Consider the following 18,389-nt stretch of genomic DNA (forward strand, 5'->3'; position numbering starts at 1 on the left):
TATATATATATATATATATATATATATATATATATATATATAATTTTCATATATATTCTCAGGATATACGATTCTTGATTAATTACGTGAGACGCAAGCTCCACCGTTCCGCGAGTGAAAACTGTGATGAAACGAATCCTGAAGCTTCAAGGGTCCGTTTACGTTGTAGGAGGAATATCAGCAAGCCATCGTCATCGTTGAAACCTGCAACCATCCTTTCATGGCTCATTGACTCTCAAACAGTAGTTGAAGAAAACGGAGAAGTTATGGTTATATCCGCCATGGATGAAAGGAACATGATAAAGAAAGGGAAGATAAAGAGGGAGGGGATATTGTGTAGTTGCTGCAAAAAAACACTGACACCAGAAGATTTTCACGCTCACGCGGGAGGAACCTCGTCAGATCAAGAGCGTTATTACGACAGAATCCTCATCGCCGCAGGTGGTTCGAGAAAATCTATGTTGTCGTGTATGGATGAGGCGTTGCGTGATCCTAGTGAGCGCGAGAATCGTGAGACGAAGTTTATCAGTGCAGAGGATAGGCATGATGCTGGGTGCATTGTTTGTACCATTGGTGGTGATCTCCTCTGCTGCGACGGCTGTAGGTCAACCTATCATCAGCCCTGCATGGATATTACGGTGAGATAGTTAGAGATCGATCCAAAACAAATATTATTTCTTTCTACTCTTATTATCTCTTTTTCAAGTGTGGGGCGGAAGCCAAAAAGGGCCAAGTCAAGCACTATGTATTGAGGGAAATTGTCTGGGTTAGTAAATGGTCAAGTCCAACACCATATGATTAGAGAAATTGTTGGACGAAGGCTGGTAATTAAAGAGCCAAGTCCAGTGCCATGTGACTAGGGGAATTGTTGGCCTCACCTAGGCTAGTAAAGGGTCAAGTACTCAAGTCCAACACCACATATGTGGCTAGAGGAATTGTTGGACTAAGACTGATAAATTAAAGGGTCAAGTCCAACACCATTTGGCTAGGAGAATTGTTTAATTTGATCAACATTGATAAAGGGCCAAGTCCAAACTATGTGGCTAGGGGAATTGTTGGACAGAGACTGGTAATTAGTCAAGTCCAACATCCTAACTCTTAAATATGTGATAGTTGTCTATAAAGAAATAAAGTTGCGTCTTCACTACTAATTATAGTTTTTGAAATAGTGGTAAGTGTTTGATCCTAACATCAAGCAAATATATAACTTTTTTTTTTTGTTCACCAATTTCAGGAGGTTCCAGAGGGTTCATGGTATTGTCCATATTGTATCTGCAAGTTCTGTGGAGAAATGGATTATGATTTGATGAACAAATGCCATCAATGTGGCAGGAAATGTAAGCAATTAAATAAAGTCAATGCACTACAACAAATTGGCTATTTAGCGACATGTGTTTAGCGGCGGTTATACATAACCGCCTCTAAATAACTATTTTGAGGCGGTTATAGAAACCGCCGCTAATTTAATATAAGGAACCTAAATAATTAGTTGTTAGTGAGATTATAAATCTAAATAATTAATTATTAGCAGTCATTACTTGCGGCGGTTTTTTCTAACCGCCACTAAATATTTCATAAGTTTGCCTGGATTTTAGTTCAAGGAAGTCTCAACTCTTCTCCCTTAACCGCTGATTTAATTGATTATTTGTGAGCGACACGTTTCAATCGCTTTCTATGAGCGACACGAGACTGCAGGCGGTCGCTTTCTATGAGCTTTTCTAGGGCTCCATCTCCTCTCACCGAAGATCGAAGCCATGCCGAAAGGGTGAAATCTCGTTTCATATTCAATTTCTTTTCTGCCGATTCAATTCAACGTTTGAAATTTCAATCAGTTTACAGATGCCTCCACACTCGCCTCATTTGCACCATTTTGCATTTTCAACCTTTGTTTCTTATTTCGTTACAAATTTCTTGTTTCGTAGTGTTTGTTTATGTTTGTAGGAGTATATGTTTGATTTACTCTCATTACCAAAATTATAAGTTAAACAAAATTTTCATTGTTATTGAACTGCAGATCATTTGAAGTGCTGTCAAGGGTTGGAAGAAAGAGAACTTGATCTAAACATGCTCCCTCATGCTCTTTACTGTGACCAGAATTGCATAGAGGTGAGCTTTCCTATTTATATATGTATACATATATTCATTTAAACAACAAATTAATTGGGCCCTTGTTTTTATTAGATCATTCATTTTTCTTTACCCAATAAAATTTGTACACGTGACAAGAGTTATACTCTACATATATCATTTTCCTTGACTCTTTTTTGTGTGTCTAGTTCATTTATAGATTTTAATGATTTATTTTATGTTTTTGTTGCAAATAAGGTTTCTGTGGAATTGGAGAAAACATTGTTAGGATTAAAGAATGAATTGGAAGAAGGGTATTCATGGACATTACTCCGTCAGTTAGATCATCAGCACGGTGTGTACATAGATGAAGATTATGAAATAACAATTTGTCACTCCAAGCTCGCTGTTGCCTGGAGATTAATGGAGGATTCTTTCGGACAAGTCATTGATAGCTACACAAAAATTAACGTTATCAAAAACGTCATTTACAACTGTGGGTATGTATTAGCTAGACACTATAGAAATTTCTATAACATATATCATGAATCTAAAGTTAGAAAAGAAATTTCATTTTTGAATTATGACATTATATTGACATATATATAGTGATAGACACCTTCTGATCTGTTTCATTTAAACTTTTGCAGTTCAAATTTCAATAGAATTGACTTCAAAGGCTTCTACACCGCTGTCTTAGAAACAAATGGGGAAATAGTTTGTGTTGCAGCTCTAAGGTAATTAATAATCATCAAACATGGTATATATATATATTTGTTATATATGTGTCAATTTGGTTCATAGTAAATCACATAATCTCTAAAATGTAAACATTTGAACATATATATGATCTTCTTTGGTTTAAGAGAATGCGAAGTTACTTTACACAATGTGAAATTCTTATCATATTAATGAGAATCTCTCTCCCCCACCTCAGCTATATATGTTATATCACATAATTCAAATATTGAAGCTTTTATGTATATATAATGTTGTTTTAATTTATAGGATCCATGACAAAAGGATTGCTGAAATGCCTTTCATTGCTCCCCATTTTGCTCATAGACGTAAAGGGATGTGTAGAAAGCTTATGATTGCTATTGAATCTGTAATTTATTTAATTTATCTTTAAAATTATATTTTTATAAGTAATTTACTTTTAATTTCCTTTTCTCGCTTAAATTAAGCCGTCATACACGCATATTGCACGTGCTCCGGTATGACCAAACTTACACCTTTATTTCTCTATATGAATGTTTTTTAAAAAATATATATATATTATTTTGATTTCCCAACATATATGACATGCTTAACGGTGATATATTTATTTTGCAGGTACTTTGCTACCTTAATATAGAGAAACTAATCATTCCATCTGCACCAGAAAAGACAGAAAGTTGGAAGAAAAAGTATGGATTTATTGTATTAGATGATGAAACAAAGAAACATCTAATAAACTACAATGCATTGATGTTTCATGACGCTATTAAACTACAAAAGATCCTCCTTCCTTGCAACAAATGACTAAGCTACTACTGCTGGTTTCACGGCTGCAGTGGCTAAGGCAGAGTATGGGTCGTGTTTATTTGACCTGCATGGGGTGTTTGTGGCAGCAACTAATGGACCATTATTGGACTGTGTATATAATTCTCTTCTAGCGCGGTAAGGAAGCACTTTCCTAGACCAAAGCTTGAACTGTGGAGGTGATACGAATGATTTCTGATTGTCTTAATTTAGTTCGTGCTAGCTTTAAAAGGGGATTGTATTGATAGAACTTATGTTGGCTCTGTTATTCATTCTTGTCTTTCTTTACGTAATTCTTTTGTTTCTTTAGAGTTTTGTCATATTAGTTGTTTTGTGAATTGGTTGCCCATGTTTTGGCAAAAACAGTTAGTGATCAGTCTGAGTCTATGTACTGGGAGGTTCTCCCCCATCTTTTATTTCAGTGTTGCTTTAATATGAAGTTTGAATTTTTGGGTTTTCAAAAAAGTTGAAAATAATAAAATTTAAACTAATTGCCTATTGGCTATGGATTCTTTCACTTCAGTTGAAATTATGCTTAGCTAATTGAATATATATGAATTGAAGGATTGGAGCAATTGATGAATTGAAGAAGAAGTGTTTGATAATGAAGAAAAAGAAGAAAAATATTTCATTGAAAGTCAAAGAAGAACTGTCTTGAACTCATTAGGTTGTGATCATGCAAGGTTATGTTAGAGATTTGCTTCATATTGTGTATTAATTCTTTGATTATATGGTATATTCTTTGAAAATATGTTGTTGCTAAAAGAGTAGAGCACATATGAGCCACACTACACATTCTTGTTCCTACTATATATGAGAGTAATAAGTATGTAGGATAGAGAGATGTTGCATGTTATGGTCTTGATTGTTTCCAATTTTATTTGAATTATGATTGTATTCAATTTGGTTTGAATTACCATGAGCGTGGAATTGGAGTCAAATGATTGATCAGATGATTTCACCAGTAGCTACTGGTGCTATTGATTGGCGCGTGCAATGCACATGCCTGCTCAGTGCGTTAATACAATTAAAATTTTAATTCATTTTGATTGTGATATTTTTCATATACTTTTTTCACACTTTTTTTCTACTTCTCTCTCCTTGTTGGACACAAACCTAATCGAAACAATGTAACTATTGTAGTTACTCTAAGGAAGCTACTCTATAATCCACTCTTACGGTTTTTGTCGACTAGGAATATGAATAGATTCTAGTACTTCCTTAGTTGTCTGTAAAAAAAAAAAAAAAAAAAAAAAAACAAATGAAGAACATATGAAGAAAAATGTTTTCTAGCTCAAAAGTTGTATCTTAATACAACAAAGGAGTAAATCTAATCGCCAAGGACCTTGTAGTCTAGTGGCACCAAGTTACTCCTTTATTTGGGAGGTTGTGGGTTTGACCCTTTAAGGTTTAACTGGTAAATCACTTGTGCGATGCACAGATAAATTTTTTATTATATATTTAAATAAGAGTTAATGCCACATGGGGTCCTCCGAGTATAGTGGTTTTGCCACGTTTAGTTCTAAACTTTCAAATTAACCATCTGTGGTTATTCGATTTTCAAATTTAGCCATTTGTGGTCCAAGTTAACCACCAATGGTCCTTCAAGTTTCGAAATTTAACTAGGCGGGGTCCTCTAATGATTGGTTAAAATTTAATAGTTGAAGGACCATGGGTGGTTAACTTGGATCACGAATGGTTAAATTTGAAAGTCGAAGGACCATAGATGGTCAATTTGAAAGTTTATGACTAACCGTGACAAAATCATTATACTTGGAGGACCTTAGATGGTATTAACTCATTTAAATAATAAAATTAATGATGAAATTATAAAGAATTTTAATATTTGAAAGTGTACATTTATTTGAAATTATAAGATTTGTATATTAGTGTTCTTGCAATTGATTACTAAAAAATTATATTAGGAAAAGTCTAAACAAAAAATAGAAGGAAGAGTATGACTAATTGATATTATATATTTTAAGTAACAAAAATATACTATAATTAAATAAAGGGAATCTCTATGTTAAATTACCATAGTAAGATTAAAGTGTTAAATATTGGTTGGTAAAATGGACGTAATATGTGTATATTTAATTTATTTAATTATGGACATAATATATGTATGTTTATTTTTCTTTAATTGCCCACCGTAATATGTGTATGTTTAATTTCCTATGTGGGCAGGAAATTTATCATTAATTCCAATAAAAATAAGGTCGTTTTATTATGATTACTATATGATAATTAATTATGGAGTATATATTATTCTTAATTAATATTATGATAATTATTATGACGTCCATGTAATCAGAATAACTACGGTAATTAAGGAGTATATATATTATTCTTAATAAAATAATGTGTATGTTTAATTTCGTTTAATTATGGACGTAATATGTTAATAACCAATTTGGTCTTTCGACTATTGCGAAACTACTGATTTGGTCCTCGACTATGATTTCGTCCTTCGAATCTTTGACCGTGAAGCCACCGTCTAAATGAAGGACAATAATGTAAATACTCATGTCATCTTCGTTGGCCTCTTCTCCAATACTGACCTCTTGTCCATGGCGTCGGGGCGGTCCCCAAGGCGACGAAATCTGCCAGCTTCGACTTGGGCAACGAGGATTTCAGACGGGATAGTCCATGGATCATCGTCCCATAAGCATCCTTAAGATGGTGGTCAAGGTTCTGGCGATGCAAGACGTGAAGGCGGAAGAGGAGATAGAGATGTTGCCGTTGTCGGATTTGGCCGCCGGTCTGATTCAATAGCCACTGCCCCCAAATTCTAGGGTTTGTAGAAAAATAAACCAGGCGACAAATTCAATAAATTAATGTTCCATGACGCTATTAGACTGCAAAAAATCCTCCTTCCAAACAACAAATCGACCAAACATTAACAAGAGATATTTTGATTAAAATTTATAAATTTTTTTTTTTAAAAAAAGATAGAGGTGCTAGTGCGCGTCGCGCGCACCAGCAGTGCTTAGTGGGTCTATGTACTACACATGCCCACTGTGTGTGTTAATACAATTAAAAGATTTTATTTTTTTTCCCATTTTTTATTTCTTTCTTCCCTTTTTTTTTTCTCTCTCTCAGCTTATTAAGTATATAATGTTGTTTTAATTCATAGGATCGATGACAAAAAGATTGCTGAAATGACTTTCATTGTTGCCCATTTTACTCATAGACGTAAAGGAATGTGTAGAAAGCTTATGATTGCTATTAAATATGTAAGTTACTTAATTTCTTTTTAAAATTATATTTTTATAAGTAATTTACTTTTAATTTCCTTTCTCGCTTAAATTAAGTCGTCATACACGCATATTGCACGCGCTCCCATATGACCAAGCTAACACCTTTATTTCACTATATGAATCTTTTCTTTTTAAAATAGAAAACATTATTTGATTTCCCAACATATATGACATGCATAACGGTGATATATATATTCTGCAGGCACATTGCTACTATACTGAGAAACTAATCATTCCATTTGCACCAAAAAAAAAAAAGGCAAAATGTTGAAAGAAAAGTATGGATTTGGTGTATTGGATGATGAAACAAAGAAACAACTAATAAACTACAACACAATGATGTTCCATGACGCTGTTTGACTGCAAAAAATTCTCATTCCAAACAACAAATGGACCAAACCTTAACAAGAGATATTCTGATTAAAATTTATAATTAAAAAAAAAAGATAGAGGTACTAGTTTGCGTCGCGCGCTTAGTGGGCGTATGCACTACACATTCCCACTTGATGCGTTAATACAATTAAAAGATTTTATATTCTCTCATTTTTTATTTCATTCTTCATTTTTTCTCTCTCATTAGCTTATTAAGTATATAATGTTGTTTTAATTTATAGGATCCGTGACAAAAGGATTGCTGAAATGCCTTTCATTGCTGCCCATTTTGCTCATAGACGTAATGGGATGTGTAAAAGCTTATGATTGCTATTGAATCTTTAAGTTACTAAATTTCTTTTTAAAATTATATTTTTTATAATAAATTTACTTTTAATTTCTTTTAACGCTTAAATTAAGTCGTCATACACGTATATTGCACGCGCTCCCATATGATCAAGCTAACACCTTTATTTCTCTATATGAATTTTTCTGTTTAAAAAAATTATTTTGATTTCCCAACATATACACAAAGATATATATATATATATATATATATATATATATATATATATATATATTATATATATATATATATATATATATATATATATATATATATATATATATATATATATAATGAGCTGGGCCTGAGTCCGTGGGCATAAGGGGTGCAGGCCCAAGAGGAAGGAGCTAGTGAATGAGCCCATGGGCGTGGGCGACAACGTCGTATGGGGTACACGCAGGGTGGCAGCGGCTCGCGTGTGGTCGCATGCATGCAAGGTGGTGGCGGTTCGCGTGCTACACGGTCGCATGCATGCTGGGTGGCGGTGGCTCACATGCGTGCATCATGGCGGTGGCTCGCGTGCGTGGCACGCGGAAGGTGGTGGCTGCTCGTGCGTACGGGCGTACAGAGGGGTGGCTGCCATTCGTGAGGTGAACCTGGGTCGGGGAGGCGTTGGTTGCGTGGACACGAGTGCGCGTGCGACGCGAGATGTGCGCGAGAGGGGCGCAGTTGCCGTCCAAATGGTTGGTCCGAAGGGTCCCTCGTCCAGTATAAAAGGTGAGAGGAGTAGAGGAAGTGGTAAGGATCCCCAAGCGAAAGGCAAGCGGTTGCGAGCTCGATCTTGGATAGCGTCAATCGCTCGTCATCAAGTTGGGCTCATTGTTGGGCTTGATAGTGGGTCAGGGAATCTGGGCCTTGTGTTCTTAGCATAGTATAGTTACCTCTATCATCCTTATTTGCTTGTTCGGTTTATGGTGGACCCGATTTCATTAAAACCATCATTTGCATCGTCTGTGTGGTCCGCGACAAAGAGCCATGTTCTCAAACACGTTACCACGTCATACTGTGTGATACGCCCAATTCCCAAAGACGATCATGGGATCCCAAAGCCGGTTCCTGAGGGCGCCAGTCTCCGACGCGGGACAGCGGATCCCGCCCCCCGACGGAGGACGAGGCGTTCCTATTGGCGTCCGGCGGGCCCACTCGACCCCGCCCACGCAAAAGGCCGTTCGCGCTGGCCGCAAGGCTAACAATGTAGGGCCTTCGTCCCTCGAGGCTTGTTTCCCTCATCATGGCCCGAGGCGACGCGAGAAACCCGTGGCCGATGCCAGCGTGGGCAACAGGAGGATCGCACCCCAAGACCGAGGCTCGGAGTGGGGCTGGGTAGGCGATGCAGACAGGCACGCCCGCGAGGACGAGTCAGAAGGAGAAAATGCCCACCAGGCCGTGACGGCGGACCCCGGTGGCAGATACCCGGTCCGCCCTATAGATGGGGGGTGGGCGAAAGGTGTGGAGGCTAAGATAGCCGAGTCGCTCAGGTGGAAGGAAGGGGGCGGACTACCCGTCCCAAAGATTGAGGTTACCCCACCCTTCACTCGGAGAATCATGAGGGATACCATCCCCTCCACCTTCAAGCCGCCCAGCGTCACACGTTTCGACGGCCAGGGCGACCCACAAGAGCACATAATGACTTATCAGGCCACCATGATGCTAATGGGATCTTCGGAGGCCATGATGTGCAGAGCCTTCTTCTCCACTCTTGTCGACCAGGCACAACGCTGGTTCACGAGCCTCAAAGGAGAGACCGTGGACTATTTCCATGACCTGGCTATGAAGTTCATTACACACTTTATGAGGGGGAGAAAGATTCGAAAGCATTTCACTCACCTCACTACGGTGAAGCAGGGGGTCGGAGAGTCTTTAACTTACTTTCGGGTCCGCTGGCGGGCAGAGGAAGCGAATGTAGAAGACATCGACGACAAATCGGGCGTGGTCATGTCCGTCGATGCCCTAAGGGCAGGAGATCTATACAAAAGCTTGCGACGCAAACCCTCAGATACCTACGTAGCGCTGATGGCGAAGGCCGACAGGTATGCCGAAGCTGAGGAAGCAAATCGACTGAAAGGGTACGAAGAAGAAGCTCCCTCCAAGAGGCCCCGACCGGCCGAGGAACCTGCTAGGCCGGGAAGAAGGGGGTGAACCCCACAGTAGAAAAGCCTAACGGGGGGAGAGTAAAGGCAGACGCCGGAGAAGTGGCGGCGGCACATAGGGCACCCCCGCTATGGGCACCACGCCCACCCATGAGAAGTCTCCCTATGGCTCCCCTCACCTGTAACACCCCCGATTTTCATTCCATTTTAAACTTAATTATGCAAGATAACTAACCACAAAAACATAAAGCATAGCACATCGGAAGTCTAATATATAAAGCCGGAAAACAGGGAGTGTTATGCCACGTTCACATCAATGTGAACGCACAGGCAAAAACCGACAACAACAATCTAGTGTATTCAACAAAAGAGGCACACAGGCCCAAAACACAATCTAAACTGTCCAGGGAGTCAAATCTAGCCATGTCTAACGCGCTCGCCGACTACTCAGGACCTGAAAAGCACATAAAGAAATGAGACGACGCCCGGTCAGCGAATAATGCTGGTAACCCATCAATACGCGTTAAATATCATACATAGATAGTATTATACAAAATCATTTTCGAAACGGAATACTGTATATATCAGTTAAAAACCCAAGATAGAAGTCAATTGCAAGACTTTATGTCACTCACAACAAGGATAAGGGGAAACACATCACAAAACACATCAAGACGTGACAACGACAACACAAGTAAGGCTCAAGGCGTATTCTACCATCACCCAGTAGAATACCACCTGACATGCTCAACAAAAGAGAATAAAGAAACACACATCGGCAACACATGCCTTCGTGACATCACACATCACGAATTCAATAATCCTTCCTTATGCCCGGTTCCAACCTTATGGCTAACCCCAACCTATACCTCCGGGAACCGTCGTTTCCCCACCAACGACCACCAACAATTTACACCAACAAGTAGTACACGAGGGTAACAATCACAACACACGGCCGAAGCCCTCCCAAAACACGTGAACCCGACACACAGGTCACAACTCCATAATCACATCATGGCCACCACGAGGACCACTGCCGTACCTTGTTGACTAATGTCCCATACCATTAATCGTCCAGTCCAGGTACAGCCACACACACAACACCATCATAGGAATCAAACAATGGATCACAACAAAGATATGAAACCATACTGAACAAGGAAAGGATCACAATCCGACAACATCGATGATCAACACAAGTTATCATCCACAATAGGAAAGAACAAACCACACACGCTAGCATTTCAACATCGAACTAGCATTCTTATCAAACGGGTAAACAAAACATAGTTCCGAAGAACACACAAGACTCATCATGGTTAAACGAATCACAAGGTTGAACACTTAGCATGATTCAAGACGCCAATACCTACATGGAATCCAACCACATAGTTCTAGACATACGAAACATCAAGAAGACACTCAAATAGTTCAACAAAAGAACATCGGGAAGTCAAAACATCAATTACCGAATCAAAAGAATCACGGGGAACAAATCCCCACACAAACCATCATTGTACCCCGCGGGTGGGGCCACGGGTGGACCCCCACCCGTGGTTCCGCCCGCTGGAACCATGTTCCAGCAGCCTTGTACCCCGTGAGTGGTGCGGCGGGAAGCCCACTGCCCGCCGTTCCGCCCGCGGGTACATGTCCTGTACCAAAATAATCCCTCAGGGATTTTCAACACCAAGTCCAAATTCAAGTCCAAAACACCCATAATCTCACAAAATACAACAATATGACTTGAATCAAAGGAATAGCCAAGCAATGACATACAAGAACCCTAATAACAAGCTCTAGATATGTATTTTCACAAGACAATGCATCAACACTCACATTTCATAGCAAAAATCACAAGTAGAATCCAAGAAATCATCATATAGGTAAGAAAATAGATTTTGTAAAGCATGGGTTACCTCTTGTAGCCTAAACCTTCACTTATTACACCTTTACAAGCTTATAACAAGGCTCACCTTCAACACCAACTTCAAGAACACACCAAAAGACAACAAAGATTTCATCTTTAGAAAAAGACACCTTAAAAGGTACCAAAAACACTAAAGGACCAAATATCTTACCCTCCTATATGCTCAAGAGTAAGAGAGGTTGAATCTTGGAGACCAACTTGGAAGATCTTGGAATGCCCAAACTTGGCTTGAAGAAGAAGCTAGATAAATTCTAGAGAGAAGGAGGAGCTTTTGTTTTGAGTGTGTTAGGGAAAGAATGAAAGATGACTCTAGGTTAGCTTGGGATACAAACATAAGGTGAAAAGTCTTCTTTACCCTTACTAAAACGGAAAAGTGTAAGGAGACAAGGGAACCATTCATGAAGCATAGGGTACAACCCATTGACTTGGATTTACGGGGTGTCACATCCTCTCCCCCTTAAAAGAAGCTTCGTTCCCGAAGCTTGGGTACGACGAATTAAAACAAAACGATAAAACGGAACAACGATGTGACAAGAGTGTCAAGAATATCCTTTTGGTCAAAACTTAAAGGATCCAAAAGATGCCAAAAACAAGCAAGAAGTCATAGCATTGAAAGGTTGAAAGAAATAACCAATAGAGTTCTTTGAGCATAACGAACACTAAACCAAACACAACCACCAACCTTCTAACCACACAAAAGGTTCTAAACCACTAGCTCCTAGTACAACCCACAGAGCTAACTACTCAACACAACAAGCAAACAAGGACGATCACACAAAGCAAACAACAAAGCAGCAAGCCAACTGCAACAACAACTAACAAGCAAGAAGGAGCAACTAAACACCGCCAACCAGCAACAACAACTAGCCAGCAAACAAACAAACGAGCTAACACGACAAAACGGTCGGGTTACGAAACGGGTGACAAAGCTTAAGAGATGAGTTGCAATGAGGTTTTAAGCAATAAAGGTGTTCACCACTAACCAAAGTTAGAGGAACCAAGGGTTCAAATTAAGGTGGTAAGTTTGATAGGCTTGGACACAACGAAGTTCAACACAAAAACAGTCGGTTAACAAAAGGAGTGGCAAGGCTTAGAAATAAGCTGAAGGTTCACAAAGGTGAGTCAAGAAAGAAAGGTAAGATGATAGATAAAAGATTTACCATAAAGGGAAAGTAACCCTACCTTAACCTTAACTCTCTGCTTAAAACTAACCACCGATCTACCTAGATCTAGACGTCTGAGCAAAGACACAACCTACAGCTAAAACTAACACCAAGAGAGCTCTAAAGCTAGAACACTCGGTACCAATGAACCAGGGTTGCATATTCAACTGATCTCCGTTGACTTCTTCAACCAAAAGAAACAAGGTACTCACACTACACAACTTGAACACGGCATCCATTTGAACTTGATCCGTCACTTCCAGACAAAGGCCGCAACTGCTAGATACACGAGTTGGATGTCCTCCTCTCCAGCTCGTGGGCTAACTTGATGCAGGCTACCAACTTAGCACTTGCATTATCACACAACCAGCTACTCGCTGCAAGGCAACGCTTGAAAACTTCAAAGCTTCGGTTCGGATGAGAGGTCCAAAGCAGGAACGACAATACTGGAGAAAAGTAACTCAAGGGAAAGATGGCTTACAAGAAAAAATTTGGTTCAACGGAAAAGATTAGAGTGAAGGGTTAAGGTTCAAAACTCGAGGACCATGTTGGTTAAGAACAAGAGAATTGTAAACAAGGCTACAACTTAAAGGAGTAAGGAATCAAAACAGGGTTTAAGGGAGTTGAAAAGGATTTCCCCACGGAGGGTATCCGGTTTAAACTCCAGGATAACGCTGATTAGGAAAGGAATCAAGATTTTCAAAGTCACAACTTAGGAAAGATGAGGCTATAACCTTGAACAGAGTCAAATCAAGAGGGGAATAAGAATGAGATTTGAACCGGGAGGAAACTTAGGACCCGCACCCTTACCTGGTGCCTCAACTAAAGATAACCAAAGCTAACAGGAAACAAAGCACAGGAAGCACAACAGAAAATTATAGAAGAACTCATAACCTCACCGCGCGTCCTATAAGTCATAAGTCCTAAACACTTAGATACTTATGGTCATCTTAGGGTCTCAAACCACACTTAACTTCTTAAAAGTCTAGTCTCTAGCATCCTAGGCTCAAACCTAGGCTCTGATACCAGCTGTAACACCCCCGATTTTCATGCCATTTTAAACTCAATTATGCAAGATAACTAACCACAAAAACATAAAGCATAGCACATCGGAAGTCTAATATATAAAGCCAGAAAACAGGGAGTGTTATGCCATGTTGACATCAATGTGAGTGCACAGGAAAAAACCGACAACAACAATCTAATGTATTCAACAAAAGAAGCACACAGGCCCAAAACACAATCTAAACTGTCCAGGGAGTCTAATCAAGCCAATGTCTAACGCGCTCGCCGACTACTCAGGACCTGAAAAGCACATAAAGAAATGGGACGACGCCTGGTCAGCGAATAATGCTGGTAACCCATCAATACGCGTTAAATATCATACATAGATAGGATTATACAAAATCATTTTCGAAACGGAATACTGTATATATCAGTTCAAAACCCAAGATAGAAGTCAACTGTAAAACTCTATATCACTCACAACAAGGATAAGGGGAAACACATCCCAAAACACATCAAGACGTGACAACGACAACACAAGTAAGGCTCATGGCGTATTCTACCATCACCCAGTAGAATACCACCCGACATCCTCAACAAAAGAGAATAAAGAAACACACATCGACAACACATGCCTTCGTGACATCACACATCACGAATTCAAAAATTGAAGCTTTATCCATTCATATTCTATTCTACCTTCTTCTGCAGAGCCACCAGTTGCTAAAGTGAGACGCAAGCGCCACCATTCCGCGAGTTAAAACTGTGATGAAACGACACCAGAAGCTTCAAGGGTCTGTTGTAGGAGGAATATCAGCATGACATCGTCATCGTTGAAACCTGCAACCATCTTTTCATGGCTCATTGACTCTAAAACAGTTGAAGAAAATGGAGAAGTTATGGTCATATCCGCCATGGATGATGGGAACATCATAAAGAAGAAAGGGAAGATAAAGAGGGATGGGATAATGTGTCGTTGCTGCATAAAAACACTGACACCTGAAGAGTTTCACGCTCACGCCGGAGGAACCTCGTCAGATCAAGAGCGTTATTACGACAGAATCCTCATCGCCGCAGGTGGTTCGAGAAAATCTATGTTGTCGTTTATGGATGAGGCGTTGCGTGATCCTAGTGAGCGCGAGAATCGTGAGACGAAGTTTATCAGTGTAGAGGATAGGCATGATGCTGGGTGCATTGTTTGCGCCATTGGTGGTGATCTCCTCTGTTGCGACGGTTGTAGCTCAACCTATCATCAGCCCTGCATGGATATTAAGGTGAGATAGATAGAGATCCAAAACAAATATTATTTCTTTCTACTCTTATTATCTCTTTTTCAAGTGTTGGGCGGAAGCCAGAAAGGGCCAAGTCGAGCACTATGTATTGAGGGAAATTGTCTGGGTTAGTAAATGGTCTAAGTCCAACACCATATGATTAGAAAATTTGTTGGACGAAGGCTGGTAATTAAAGAGCCAAGTCCAGCCCCATGTGACTAGGGGAATTGTTGGCCTCCCCTAGGCTAGTATTCCTAGTAAAGGGTCAAGTACTCAAGTCCAACACCACATATGTGGCTAGGGGAATTGTTTGACTAAGACTGATAAAGGGTCAAGTCCAACACCATTTGGCTAGGAGAATTGTTTAATTTGATGAACATTGATAAAGGGCCAAGTCCAACACTATGTGGCTAGGGGAATTGTTGGGCAGAGGCTGGTAAAGGGTCAAGTCTAACACCCGAGCTCTTGGTGCATAGAGGTGAGCTTTCCTATTTATATATGCATACATATATTCATTTGAACAACAAATTGGGCCCTTGTTTTTATTAGATCATTCATTTTTCTTTACCCAATAAAATTTGTACACGTGACAAGAGTTATACTCTACATATATCATTTTCCTTGACTCTTTTTTGTGTGTCTAGTTTATAAATTTTAATGATAGATTTATTTTATGTTTTTGTTGCAAATAAGGTTTTTGTGGAACTGGAGAAAACATTTTTAGGATTAAAGAATGAATTGGAAGAAGGGTATTCATGGACATTACTCCGTCAGTTAGATCATCAGCACGGTGTGTACATAGATGAAGATTATAAAAGAACAATTTGTCACTCCAAGCTCGCTGTTGCCTGGAGATTAATGGAGGATTCTTTCGGACAAGTCATTGATAGCTACACAAAAATTAATGTTATCAAAAACGTCATTTACAACTGTGGGTATGTATTAGCTAGACACTATAGAAATTTCTATAACATATATCATGAATCTAAAGTTAGAAAAGAAATTTCATATTTGAATTATGACATTATATTGACATATATATAGTGATAGACACCTTCTGATATGTTTCATTTAAACTTTTGCAGTTCAAATTTCAATAGAATTGACTTCAAAGGCTTCTACACCGCTGTCTTAGAAACAAATGGGGAAATAGTTTGTGTTGCAGCTCTAAGGTAATTAATAATCATCAAACATGGTATATATATATATATATATATATATATATATATATATATATATATATATATATATATATATATATGTATATATATATATATCTAAAAACATAATAAGTGTGAATGAAGGTTATACCCTTCATTTATGTCCATTTTTTTCCGTTAAATTTTTTATACATTATGCTATAGAGGTTGTACTTTATAATATTTTGGACAAATATACCCCTACTGTTATAACTTCCGTTATCTTTTCCACTGTTATTACTATGCACATGCATCCACAATATATTTTCTTATCTTCTCTTCAATAATAATAATAATATTCATACATTATAATTTGGAGTTATTTTATACAATATAAATATCAAATGTATAAAAATGTTTTCATCATCATCATCATCATCATCATCATCATTATTATTATTATTATTATTATTATTATTATTATTATTTATTATAATTTAAATATAAAAAATCTTATTATTATTTATAATAATTTAAATCTAAAAAATATTAATATAAAATAATAATATTGGGCACCTAATTTTTGCGCATCGCGCATAAGAAAATACTAGTTTGTTATATATGTGTCAATTTGGTTCATAGTAAATAGCATAATCTCTAAAATGTAAACATCTGAACATATATATGCTCTTCTTTGTTTTAAGAGAATGCGAAGTTACTTTACACAATATGAAATTCTTATCATATTAATGAGAATCTCTCTCCCCCACCTCAACTATATATGTTATATCACATAATTCAAATATTTACGCTTTTATGTATATATAATGTTGTTTTAATTTATAGGATCCATGACAAAAGGATTGCTGAAATGCCTTTCATTGCTCCCCATTTTGCTCATAGACGTAAAGGGATGTGTAGAAAGCTTATGATTGCTATTGAATCTGTAATTTATTTAATTTATCTTTAAAATTATATTTTTATAAGTAATTTACTTTTAATTTCCTTTTCTCTCTTAAATTAAGCCGTCATACACGCATATTGCACGTGCTCCGGTATGACCAAACTTACACCTTTATTTCTCTATATGAATGTTTTTTTTAAAAAAATATATATATATTATTTTGATTTCCCAACATATATGACGTGCTTAACGGTGATATATTTATTTTGCAGGTACTTTGCTACCTTAATATAGAGAAACTAATCATTCCATCTGCACCAGAAAAGACAGAAGTTGGAAGAAAAAGTATGGATTTAGTGTATTAGATGATGAAACAAAGAAACATCTAATAAACTACAACGTATTGATGTTCCATGACGATGTTAAACTGCAAAAGATCCTCCTTCCTTGCAACAATTGACTAAGCTACTACTGCTGGTTTCACGGCTGCAGTGGCTAAGGCAGAGTATGGGTCGTGTTTATTTGACCTGCATGGGGTGTTTGTGGCAGCAACTAATGGACCATTATTGGACTGTGTTTATAATTCTCTTCTGGCGCGGTAAGGAAGCACTTAATTTCTTGGATCAAAGCTTGAGGTGTGGAGGTGATATGGATGGTTTCTGATTGTCTTAATTTAGTTAGTTCGTGCTAGCTTTAAAAGGGGATCGTATCGATAGAACTTATGTTGGCTCTGTTATTCATTGTTGTCTTTCTTTACGCAGTTCTTTTTTTTTTTCTTTAGAGTTTTGTCATATTAGTCGTTTTGTGAATCAGGTTGTCCATGCTTTGACAAAGGCAGTTAGTGATTAGTTTGAGTCTGTACTGGGAGGGTTCTCCCCCGTCTTTTATTTCAGTGTTTGCTTGAATATGAAGTTTGGATTTTTTGGGTTTTCAAAAAAGTTGAAAACAATAAAATTTAAACTAATTGCCTATGGGCTATGGATTCTTTCACTTCAGTTGAAATTATGCTTAGCTAATTGAATATATATGAATTGAAGGATTGGAGCAATTGATGAATTGAAGAAGAAGTGTTTGATAATGAAGAAAAAGAAGAAAAATATTTCATTGAAAGTCAAGAAGAAGTGTCTTGAACTCATTAGGTTGTGATCCTGCAAAGTTATGTTAGAAGATTTGCTTCATATTGTGTATTAATTCTTTGATTATATGGTATATTCTTTGAAAATGTGTTGTTGCTAAAAGAGTAGAGCACATATGAGCCGCACTACACATTCTTGTTCCTACTATATATGAGAGTAATAGGTATGTAGGATAGGGAGATTTT

General features: G+C 38.0%; 1 protein-coding gene and 1 long non-coding RNA gene across 2 annotated transcripts; both read left to right on the top strand.

The window, feature by feature from the left end:
• Nucleotides 1-1,698: 1,698 nt before the first annotated feature.
• On the top strand, nt 1,699-4,036 carry LOC109189571 (increased DNA methylation 1-like). Its single transcript, XM_019340182.1, has 5 exons — nt 1,699-1,765; nt 2,015-2,106; nt 2,326-2,567; nt 2,718-2,804; nt 3,403-4,036. The coding sequence occupies exons 2-5, from the start codon at nt 2,065-2,067 to the stop codon at nt 3,422-3,424; spliced, it is 393 nt and encodes a 130-aa protein (XP_019195727.1). The 5' UTR covers nt 1,699-1,765; nt 2,015-2,064; the 3' UTR covers nt 3,425-4,036.
• An 11,885-nt stretch (nt 4,037-15,921) lies between these two features.
• On the top strand, nt 15,922-17,404 carry LOC109189572. The gene is made up of 3 exons (XR_002055581.1): nt 15,922-15,960; nt 16,111-16,197; nt 17,341-17,404. It is a non-coding gene; the product is annotated as an uncharacterized LOC109189572 (long non-coding RNA).
• The last annotated feature ends 985 nt before the right edge of the window (nt 17,405-18,389 follow it).

Source organism: Ipomoea nil, unplaced genomic scaffold (assembly GCF_001879475.1).
Source record: "Ipomoea nil cultivar Tokyo-kokei standard unplaced genomic scaffold, Asagao_1.1 scaffold1558, whole genome shotgun sequence".
NCBI classification, from domain to species: Eukaryota; Viridiplantae; Streptophyta; class Magnoliopsida; order Solanales; family Convolvulaceae; genus Ipomoea; species Ipomoea nil.